Source organism: Oncorhynchus kisutch, linkage group LG2, assembly GCF_002021735.2.
Source record: "Oncorhynchus kisutch isolate 150728-3 linkage group LG2, Okis_V2, whole genome shotgun sequence".
Taxonomy (NCBI): domain Eukaryota; kingdom Metazoa; phylum Chordata; class Actinopteri; order Salmoniformes; family Salmonidae; genus Oncorhynchus; species Oncorhynchus kisutch.
Genome location: NC_034175.2, coordinates 1,461,899 through 1,473,920, shown reverse-complemented (window position 1 = coordinate 1,473,920; position 12,022 = coordinate 1,461,899). Strand labels below are relative to the sequence as shown.

Below are 12,022 nucleotides of genomic sequence, written 5' to 3'. Positions count from 1 at the left end.
ATTCATTTTAAAGAAATTAGGGAGAACAAGAGCACTATGCTAAATACAGGCACACAAATAAGGAAAGTCTAGAAAACCGATGCATTTCTCCTTCAGTTATGCTGAGGTGAATTCTAGATGCATTCAGTACATGAAAGTGCAAATACTTCTTTATTACTGTTACGGAGGGAAAGAGGAAGCAATCCCTCTCTCTGTGTTGGTGGCTGTATAAGAGGACGATGTGCTTTATGACAAGTTAGCCTTGAGGGAGTCCTCTCCTTTGTGTAACACAGCTTGTCCAGGGTCAGAGCTATGTACTCTTATCTATGAGAATGTGCTCATTCAACTGATCACAGACATGTCAGAGCGGTTTAGGTAGTCTTTCATTTATCAAACAGACGTCACGTAGATACTTTTTTCACCTGTACAATATGTACGGAAATGTAATGACAATTCAATAGAAGACCTTCGGTTGTATCCCTTTTAATAAAAAAAAAAAGTACAATACTACATACCAAAAACACAACCATGCAGTTCCTCTGGACACCAGAACACATGCAGGCGTTGTACAGAACTGGGGATAGTGCTCCAGCCTGTTCTCCAGATAAAACCAGTCATGGTAAAATAGCCAGGTAGACTAGAAGCTGCCATGGTTAAATCAACACAACAGTGTTGCACCACCACCCTCCCAACCTGAAGGGAACTATTCCCTTTATAGAAGTCATAGGGTTAATGAGCCACAGTCAATGGGTTCCCATATAGATCTGCTATGTCACTCAATGAAACTGTCATACAATAAGTTCATACAGTGAGTCCGTAACAGGTTAGCGCTCATATTGGGAAGATTCTGGGTCACCCTAACCCCCCCCCCCCCCCCTCTCTAGCTGGGGAAGGCCTGGAACTCCCAGTCTATGTCCTCACTGGAGTGGAACAGCTGGGAAAGCCTCTGAACTCACACTCCATGTCTTCACTGGAGTGGAACAGCTGGGAAAGCCTCTGAACTCACACTCCATGTCCTCACTGGAGCCAAACAGCTGGGAAAGCCTCTGAACTCACACTCCATGTCCTCACTGGAGTGGAACAGCTGGGAAAGCCTCTGAACTCACACTCCATGTCCTCACTGGAGTCAAACAGCTGGGAAAGCCTCTGAACTCACACTCCATGTCCTCACTGGAGTGGAACAGCTGGGAAAGCCTCTGAACTCACACTCCATGTCCTCACTGGAGTGGAACAGTTGCCAGAGGTTCAACAGAGAGCTGCTGGGAACATTGCTCGTTTTTTCCTGCTCCTGAGCAGTCCGCTGCTTCTCAACTTTCCTTCTCTTCCGTCTGTAATCCCTGACCCTCCTCTGTAACGTCCTGGCAGGAGGAGGGGTGTGTGTCTCCGTGTCACCTGCCTCGAGCTCCGGAACACCCCCAGTATTCCCGGGAAGAGTATCCCCAGCCAACGTATCCTGACTCAGTTCACTCTCCTCTAAAGCTCTGAGCTTGTGGTGTTCTGAAGGCCCTGCCACCTTGTGCTGACTGGAAGGGACCTTCACACGTCCAGCTGGATCGCCACATTGTAAATCCTCTGTGTGACTAAATGAAGAGCGGCCATCTTTGCCTGTGTGAGTTCTCTGGCCCTGATGGGAAAGTCTGGGGTTGGCGACAGAGTCAAGGGTAGAAGGGTCTATTTCGGCATTAGACACAGGTGTCTGACTCAGCCCAGCCCTCTGGGGGTGCTTGCGGGGGGATCCCTGTTGGCAGCGTTGTTTGCAGGACAGGGATCTGTGCTTGGGCTGGGGTCTGTCTGGGACGTAAGAGCACCTCTTCTCCCCCTCGCTGGTGCTGTGGGGAACAGGGGCTCCGAGGCTGCGCTTCCGAGGCTGTTCCAAGGGGCTTTCCACACTCTGGGAGAGAGGGGGCTCCACTGTAGTAGACCAGAGGGACATTAATCCCCCCTTCAGCTCTTTGGGTTCCACACCTCCCTCCTTCTCTTCCTCCATCTGTATGCTGGGTCCAGGAACGCACAACAGGGAGGTTATGCTGTACTTTGACCTATGGGAACAAAAAATGACTTAGAGATGTGGTGATCAGCACAACATAGAAAATCAGCGGTGAAAAAAAAAACAGGCAATCTGCAAAATGTTCCACACAACATTGCATTAGTTTTCCGAACAAGCATGTGGCTGAACAGCATTCAATATGTGTGCTTTTACTTTTGATTTGGGTAGATTTTGCTCCTGTGTGGGCAATTGGTAGTGCATGGTGCTTGCAACGCCAGGGTTGTGGGTTCCATTCCCACGGTGAATTTAGAAAATGTAAGTCGCTCTGGATAAGAATGTCTTAAATGTAAGACTACTGTACCTTGTGGTTGGAGTTTGTGTTGTTTTGACGTGACTGAAGTTGAAGGGCAGTGTGGTGATGAGCCTGTCCACCACCAGGTACTCATCACTTCTGGAGAAGGCCTTGTGCTGCTCACTCCGCAGGTGCTGCAGAATACAGACACAAGTCAAGCATTCCCACAACGTCTGCTACCACTACATCAAGTACAGAAGGCCTTTTGTACATGATTAGGTCCTTGTTATAAACACGTGTTAACTATGTTTACATACATTAAACAGATGTATTCTAACTCACAGCTTTGATGTTGTTGTATTTGAGCGTGCAGCACTCGCAGTAGCCTCCACGTTTCTTCTCCCTGTTCCTCCTGGCCCGGTCCTGCCCCCTCTCCTCACTGGCTGACACTCTCGCCCCTCGGTTCCTGAGACACCCATAGGTCAGTAAGTAATAGCCAGGTCAGAGTTCAATCACATATAGTTGCCTAGCAACCAAGACTTAGCAGTTAGTCTCGGAGGGTGCTAAGCAATACATAACCGTTTCCTGCTGTAGCAATCCCCATCAACAACAGTAGGAAAAGCTGGATGTTTTGTTGAATCAGGTAAAACACAAATGCCAAGACAGGGGAATATACCCTGCTTATTCTGTAATCGGTGGATTTTCTTTATGTTCACAACAAGAAGGGTTAAGAAGGTGAGGCGTTTGGTGAATTTAGACTCCATACCTGTGCTCTTTAGGTCTCTTCCCAGAGTGTTCCTGGTAGTCTACATAGAATGGACTGCAGGGGGGAGCTGACGTTAGGTTAAACTCTGGCATGTTCGGCATGGCCAGATAAATTGGACGGTAATGTCTGGCAGAGAGACATAAGATAGATGCTATATTACATGCTCAAACAGCAACTTATGACAATAAGAATTGCCTTAATATGTCAATACTACAGACATTGGAGTCTCATCTCTTTTATAGACCCACCTGCTGGAGTCCACTACCTTTACAAAGGGTTTACGGATCCTTCCACCTGAGTAAAACACAGAACAAAGCATTAGAGACCGTGCCTATGTCTGGGTCAAATACCTTCTCATAATGATATACAGGAGGCAGGCTCATAATAATGGCTGGACGGAGCAAATGGAATGGCATCAAACACATGGGCCGAAGGCACTGCATCTCAGTGCTAGAGGCGTCACTGCAGACCCTGGTTCGAGTCCAGGCTGTATCACAACCGGCCGTGTTTGGGAGTCCCATAGGGCGGCGCACAATTGGCCCAGCGACATCCGGGGATTTTTTCTCAGGTTTTTGCCTGCCATATGAATTCTGTTATACTCACAGACATCATTCAAAGTGTTTTCTATCCAATACTAATAATAATATGCATATATTAGCATCTGGGACTGAGTATGTGGCAGTTCAGTCTGGGCACGTTATTCATCCAAAAGTGAAAATGCTGCCCCCTATCCCAAACAAGTTAAGGTGCCACCGACCTCCTGTGAGTACCAGTGTTATGATCACTGTTATGAACACAGTGATAAAGCAGTAAACAGACAACAGAGTCACATGCAACAGGACATTATTTACCCTTATACTTCTGGAAGGCTGGTTTTCCTGTAGGTTCTCCTTTGGCCTACATTAGTAAGGAATAACACACAAGACTCATGTAAATGATATGTTATTCCAGGAAAGAACTGTCAAAATATAAGTCCAGAAACATGACTTACACTTTTCTTGACAGCAGCTGTGGTTGCGGTTGGCTTTTCAGCAGTATACTTATCATTCCTTTTCTTCTTTTCCATATAAGCTATTACATCTGGAATTGAAGGAAATTCAAAAAAAAAAAAAATTGCCATACGAAAGTATCATTGTCATTCTAAGCATTATGTCAACATTTCTTATCAAACAAATTAATAGACATGTTACCATCAATGTACAGGATTTTCACTCCCCACTCCAGAGCATTGGTTAGGATCTCGTTGACATGTATTCTCACCTACAGGGTAAAACAAATGAACATCTTAACCCGAAGAACTGAAATCCAAAGTATCTCCTGAAGTATGAATAAGCATTTCGATCCAAAGTGCAAACTTTCCTGAAGTTCCTGACGACTATCAGTCAGAAACAATAAAAGTAACATGTAGCATTAGGTTGGAAATAGCTTGCCAAACTCATTAGTGAGGATCTTAATTAACAAACCTGCTCTTTTACAACTCTCTTCACAAAAGACTTGCCCCTGCTTATGACCACCTGTCAAATACCAGAGAGATAGGGAGAGATGGATAAATATATATATATGGATAGCTTCGGTTATACAGCATATCATGAAAAATGATCCCACTGAGATACAGATACCAGTGACAGACACAGAGAGGAATAGTTGGCTCACCATGTCTGCCTGGCCCTGGGAGCTTCCTTTGAGGCTGTCTCTGTGGCTGCCGGGATGGGGGCGAGGGTGAGGGGAGCTGTGCCCAGAGTCAGGGCTTGGGACAAGAGGGTCGCGGCCATGACACTGCACATACCTGGCCTCTCTCTTATTAGACACCAGGTACTTGATCTCCTTGCTGAAGAACTTCTCCACCGTCTGAGAGGGGACAGAGACACTGGGTCAGATGTGTGGTGGGGGGGGGGTCTGTGCATATTTGTAAACAACAGCTGGTGCACGAAATCTAAGTCTCTAGATTTTGCTCGCCTGAAGATGAGTATATTGTGATAAATTGCAGGCCACACTACTTGCCTAGAGAGTTTTCAGCCATACTTTTCGTGGCTGTTTATTTACCACCACAGACAGATGCTGGCACTAAGACCGCACTCAGTCAGCTGCATAAGGAAATAAGCAAACAGGAAACCACTGACCCAGAGATGCTGGCTCCTAGTGGCCGGAGACTTTAATGCAGGGAAACTTAAATCAGTTCTACCAATTTCTATCAACATGTTAAATGATCACCTGTACTCCACACACAGAGATGTGTACAAAGCTCTCCCTCGCCCTCCATCTGGTAAATCTGACCACAACTCTATCCTCCTGATTCCTGCTTACAAGCTAAAATTAAAGCAGGAAGCAGCAGTGACTCGGTCTATTAAAAAAAAGTGGTCAGATGAAGCAGGTGCTAAACTACAGGACTGTTTTACTATCACAGACTGGAACATGTTCCGTGATTCTTCCGATGGCATTGGGTACACCACATCAGTCACTGGATTTATCAATAAGTGCATTGAGGACGTCGTCCCCACAGTGACTGTACGTACATATTAGAGGTCGACCGATTATGATTTTTCAGCGCCGATACCGATTATTGGAGGACCAAACAAAGCCGATATTAATGGGCCGATTTTATTGTTTATTTGTAATAATGACAATTACAACAATACTGAATGAACACTTATTTTAACTTAATATAATACATCAATGAAATCAATTTAGCCTCAAATAAATAATGAAACATGTTCAATTTGGTTAAAATAATGCAAAAACAAAGTGTTGGAGAAGAAAGTAAAAGTGCAATACAATGGGGCAAAAAAGTATTTAAAAATCCTACAATGTGATTTTCTGGATTTTTTCTTCTCTCATTTTGTTGAAGTGTACCTATGATGAAAATTACAGGCCTCTCTCATCTTTTTAAGTGGGAGAACTTGCACAATTGGTGGCTGACTAAATACTTTTTTGCCCCACTGTATGTGCCATGTAAAAAAGCTAACGTTTAAGTTCCTTGCTCAGAACATGAGAACATATGAAAGCTGGTGGTTCCTTTTAACATGAGTCGTCAATATTCCCAGGTAAGAAGTTTTAGGTTGTAGTTATTATAAGACTATTTCTCTCTATACCATTTGTATTTCATATACCTTTGACTATTGGATGTTCTTATAGACACTTTAGTATTGCCAGTGTAACAGTATAGGTTCCGTCCCTCTCCTCGCTCCTACCTGGGCTCGAACCAGGAACACATCGACAACAGCCACCCTCGAAGCAGTGTTACCCATGCAGAGCAAGGGGAACAACTACTCCAAGTCTCAGAGCGAGTGACGTCTCCGATTGAAACGCTATTAGCGCGCACCCCGCTAACTAGCTAGCCATTTCACATCGGTTACACCAGCCTAATCTCGGGAGTTGATAGGCTTGAAGTCAGAAACAACGCAATGCTTGAAGCATTGCGAAGAGCTGCTGGCAAACACACGAAAGTGCTGTTTGAATGAATGCTTACGAGCCTGCTGGTACCTACCATCGCTCAGTCAGACTGCTCTATCAAATCATAGACTTAATTATAACATAATAACAAATAGAAATACGAGCCTTTGGTCATTAAAATGGTTGAACTATAATTTCGAAGTCTAAATATTGCTGTTACATTGTACAACCTTCAATGTTATGTCAAAATTATGTAAAATTCTGGCAAATTAATTACGGCCTTTGTTAGGAATAAATGGACTTCACACGGTTTGCAATGAGCCAGGTGGACCAAACTGCTGCATATACCCTGACTGCTTGCACGGAATGCAAATCGGTGTCCAAAAATACAGATTGTTATGAAAACTTGAATCGGCCCTAATTAAATCGGCCATTTTGATTAATCAGTCGACCTCTAGTACATACCCCAACCAGAAGCCATGGATTACAGGCAACATTCGCACTGAGCTAAAGGGTAGAGCTGCCGCTCTCAAGGTGCGGGACTCTAGCTTACAAGAAATCCTGCTATGCCCTGCGACGAACCATCAAACAGGCAAATTGTCAATACAGGGCTAAGATTGAATCATACTACACCGGCTCCGACGCTCCTCTTATGTGGCAGGGCTTGCTACTATTACAGACTACAAAGGGAAGCCCAGCCGTGACCAGCCGCACCCAGTGACACAAGCCTATCAGACTTCTATGCTCGCTTCAAGGAAAACAACACTGAGGCATGCATGAGAGCATCAGCTGTTCCGGACGACTGTGATCACGCTCTCTGTAGCCGACGTAAGACCTTTAAACAAGTCAACATACACAAGGCTGCGGGGCCAGACAGATTACCAGGACGTGTGATCCGGGCATGTGCTGACCAACTGGCGAGTGTCTTCACTGACATTTTCAATGTCCCTGATTGAGTCTGTAATACAAACATGTTTCAAGCAGACCACCATAGTCCCTGTGCCCAAGAACACAAAGGCAACCTGCCTAAATGACTACTGCCCTTTCCCACCTGGACAAAAGGAACACTTATGTGAGAATACTGCTCATTGACTACAGCTCAGCGTTCACTCATCACTAAGCTAAGGATCCTGGGACTAAACACCTCCCTCTGCAACTGGATCCTGGACTTCCTGACGGGCCACCCCAGGTGGCGAGGGTAGGTAGCAACACATCTGCCACGCTGATCCTCAACACTGGAGCTCCACAGAGGTGCATGCTCAGTCCCCTCCCGTACTCCCTGTTCACCCACGACTGCATGGCCAGGCACGACTCCAACACCATCATTAAGTTTGCAGATGACACAACAGTGGTAGGCCTGATCACCGACAACGACGAGACAGCCTACAGGAAGGAGGTCAGAGACCTGGCCGGGTGGTGCCAGAATAACAACCTAACTCTCAACATAACCAAGACTAAGGAGATGATTGTGGACTACAGCTAAAGAAGAACCCGAGCACGCCCCCATTCTCATCGACGGGGCTGTAGTGGAGCAGGTTGAGAGCTTCAAGTTCCTTGGTGTCCATATCAACAACAAACTAGAATGCTCAAAACACACCAAGACAGTCATGAAGAGGGCACGACAAAACCTTTTCCCCCTCAGGAGACTAAAAATATTTGGTATGGGTCCTCAGATCCTCAAAAGGTTCTACAGCTGCAACACGAGAGCATCCTGATTGGTTGCATCACTGCCTGGTACGGCAATTGCTCGGCCTCTGACCGCAAGGCACTACAGACTGTAGTGCGTACAGCCCAGTACATCACTGGGGCTAAGCTGCCTGCCATCCAGGACCTCTACACCGGTGTCAGAGGATGGCCCTAAGAAGCCAGCCACCCCATTCATAGACTGTTCTCTCTACTACCACATGGCAAGCGGTACTGGAGTGCCAAGTCCAGGACAAAAAGTCTTCTCAACAGTTTTTACCCCCAAGCCATAAGACTCCTGAACTGGTTAACAAATGGCTACCCGGACTATTTGCATTTTGTGCCCCCCCAACCCCTCTTTTTAAGCTGCTGCTATTCTCTGTTTATCATATATGCATAGTCACTTTAACTATACATTCATGTACATACTACCTCAATTGGGCCGACCAACCAGTGCTCCCACACATTGGCTAACCGGGCTATCTGCATTGTGTCCCGCCACCCACCACCCCCTCTTTTACGCTAGTGCTACTCTCTGTCCATCATATATGCATAGTCACTTTAACCATATCTACATGTACATACTACCTCAATCAGCCTGACTTACCGGTGTCTGTATGTAGCCTCGCTACTGTATATAGCCTCGCTACTGTATATAGCCTGTATATAGTCTTTTTACTGTTGTATTATTTCTTTACTTGTATTTGTATTGTATTTAAAATGGTGGTTAAAAGAGAGACATGACAGCGGGCAGCAGTGCAAGGGGTTTCAGGGTCTCTATGAGGACCCCACACGCACAATCTTGCACAAAGTTTTGAGCTGCTGCACTCCGGAAGGAGATATAGGTCCCAATGTTCAGCAATAATAGGAGCGGGTTGTGCTTGATTGCGTCAGCTATCAGGTTGCTGAACTGTGGGACATAGGACAGATGCAGGCCCAATACATGGTCGGACAGTTAAGCCACAGACTTTAAATATGTGTGACTTGAGTACTAACTTGAGTACTAACTTTCCAATGTATTATAGTATAGTGTACTGTTTTGTATGCTGACCCCACAAAATGTTTTTTTTATTTTTTTAAATCTTTATTTAACCAGGTAGGCTAGTTGAGAACACCTTTATTTAACCAGGTAGGCTAGTTGAGAACACCTTTATTTAACCAGGTAGGCTAGTTGAGAACACCTTTATTTAACCAGGTAGGCTAGTTGAGAACACCTTTATTTAACCAGGTAGGCTAGTTGAGAACACCTTTATTTAACCAGGTAGGCTAGTTGAGAACACCTTTATTTAACCAGGTAGGCTAGTTGAGAACACCTTTATTTAACCAGGTAGGCTAGTTGAGAACAAGTTCTCATTTGCAACTGCGACCTGGCCAAGATAAAGCATAGCAGTGTGAACAGACAACACAGAGTTACACATGGAGTAAACAATGAACAAGTAAATAACACAGTAGAAAAAAAAGAGTCTATATACATTGTGTGCAAAAGGCATGAGGAGGTAGGCGAATAATTACAATTTTGCAGATTTACATTGGAGTGATAAATGATCAGATGGTCATGTACAGGTAGAGATATTGGTGTACAAAAGAGCAGGAAAGTAAATAAATAAAAACAGTATGGGGATGAGGTAGGTAAAAATGGGTGGGCTATTTACCGATAGACTATGTACAGCTGCAGCGATCGATTAGCTGCTCAGATACCAGATGTTTGAAGTTGGTGAGGGAGATAAAAGTCTCCAACTTCAGCGATTTTTGCAATTCGTTCCAGTCACAGGCAGCAGAGAACTAGAGCGAAAGGCAGCCAAATGAGGTTTTGGCTTTAGGGATGATCAGTGGAATACACCTGCTGGAGCGCGTGCTATGGGTGGGTGTTGCCATCGTGACCAGTGAACTGAGATAAGGCAGAGCTTTACCTAGCATGGACTTGTAAATGACCTGGAGCCAGTGGGTCTGGCAACGAATATGTAGCGAGGGCCAGCCGACTAGAGCATACAGGTCGCAGTGGTGGGTGGTATAAGGTGCTTTAGTGACAAAACGGATGGCACTGTGATAAACTGCATCCAGTTTGCTGAGTAGAGTATTGGAAGCTATTTTGTAGATGACATCGCCGAAGTCGAGGATCGGTAAGATAGTCAGTTTTACTAGGGTAAGTTTGGCAGCGTGAGTGAAGGAGGCTTTGTTGCGGAATAGAAAGCGGACTCTAGATTTGATTTTCGATTGGAGATGTTTGATATGAGTCTGGAAGGAGAGTTTACAGTCTAGCCAGACACCTAGGTACTTATAGATGTCCACATATTCAAGGTCGGAACCATCCAGGGTGGTGATGCTAGTCGGGCGTGTGGGTGCAGGCAGCGAACGGTTGAAAAGCATGCATTTGGTTTTACTAGCGTTTAAGAGCAGTTGGAGGCCACGGAAGGAGTGTTGTATGGCATTGAAGCTCGTTTGGAGGTTAGATAGCACAGTGTCCAAGGACAGGCCGGAAGTATACAGAATGGTGTCGTCTGCGTAGAGGTGGATCAGGGAATCGCCCGCAAATTTCTATGTAAATGGACAATAACTTACTGCATGTATACTGTATCAAAGTGAGTCAACCAGAGAGATAACAACTCCGGTAACAAGACAGAAGCAATCACTAGAAGAGTTATGTTCCAAAAGACTGAAAGCCACTCCTCCTCCACAGTAAGTAAACAGTAGCCACATTGGTGTGAAAGCCAGCAAGTTGTCATTTCACTTCAAAATGGTCCATGATCAGCAGTATGTCAACACAACACCTTATTAACAATTCACACAACCTGTCAATTTAAATGTCCTATTTCGCTGGCTCAGGAATGATTATCCCCTTTTGTTAAAGGCAGGCAAGCTGATAACTATCCTCCACATTCAATGTGCTATAATACTTTACAGTCTGTCATGATGTCAAATGCTAACAGATGTAAACAAATATTCACTTACCCCTCCAAACCTTTTGATATCATTCTCTAATGTCTCTGCTCTTCTGTTTGATGGCAAATCTAAGTAGAATAGTTTCCCAGTGAAAGGCTTTTTTGGGGCAGGATACGATTCACATGGTGGTTTGGCATGGCTTTTCGAGGCTGACTTGTGCCCCTTATCAGCGAGTTTGGGGTCTGAAAAAGTAGCAAAGTTAGTTTCAATTTTTCTTTCTTGCAGATAAGGCTCATCAACAACGTAGTAATAACGTTCGCTAGTTACATGTTTAAAAATATCCCTTACCTTGTAAATGGGGTTTTGTAGACTTTTGGGTGCGTCTAGATTTCATAATTTAAGAGGAGAATAGAATATCATTGTATTCTCCTGTGTTGTAAGAAATAGACATGTTTACAAACTGAGTTAATGATGCTAACGTTAACCGTTGTAACGTTATCTAGCTAAACTGCATAAAATCGTTAGCTTTAAAAATAAAACAAAAATAAGTTTAAGGAGTAATGTAAATAGACATAGTTAGAGAAGTTTAAAATGAAAAATAGGACTTCAAAGAAAACAAACAGACCCTAGCTAGCAACAAAACCATACCACTGCAATTTAAACTTTGTTTTTATAGCCTGTTTTTTAAACTACAGGAAGTGGAATCTGCCAGCTAACTAGCTACTAAGTAACGTTAGCTTGCTAACTCGCTGGCTAAAAATTCATATATACCTCGTGAGAGCCTGTGGTCTTGTAAAACAATATATTTCCGTAAATTGACATTTGTTACAACCGATTTTCACGAGTTCAATAGTATCTTTAAATTGTTTTGGTTCCGCTAAGATTACTTTGTTGCCATAATATTTTGTTGTGCCATAGATGTTATATGTTCTTTCCCGCTTCGAAAAATCCCATCATTCCAAAAAGGGGGTGTTGCTGAAAGTTATCATTGCTTTCGAATGCGATGTTTCCACATATTTTTTCTGGCTTTTTTAAAAGTTAAAAT

The 12,022-nt window shown here is 44.2% G+C and overlaps 1 protein-coding gene across 1 annotated transcript; it reads right to left on the bottom strand.

Moving 5' to 3' along the window:
- Window positions 1-443: 443 nt before the first annotated feature.
- Window positions 444-11,961, bottom strand: LOC109883210 (protein DBF4 homolog A). Its single transcript, XM_020475239.2, has 13 exons — window positions 11,749-11,961; window positions 11,326-11,406; window positions 11,047-11,219; window positions 4,678-4,872; window positions 4,488-4,538; window positions 4,215-4,284; window positions 4,016-4,104; window positions 3,876-3,921; window positions 3,273-3,318; window positions 3,025-3,150; window positions 2,601-2,724; window positions 2,328-2,452; window positions 444-2,018 (listed from the first exon to the last, which is right to left on the bottom strand). The coding sequence occupies exons 2-13, from the start codon at window positions 11,369-11,371 to the stop codon at window positions 1,106-1,108; spliced, it is 2,004 nt and encodes a 667-aa protein (XP_020330828.2). The 5' UTR covers window positions 11,372-11,406; window positions 11,749-11,961; the 3' UTR covers window positions 444-1,105.
- Window positions 11,962-12,022: the final 61 nt, after the last annotated feature.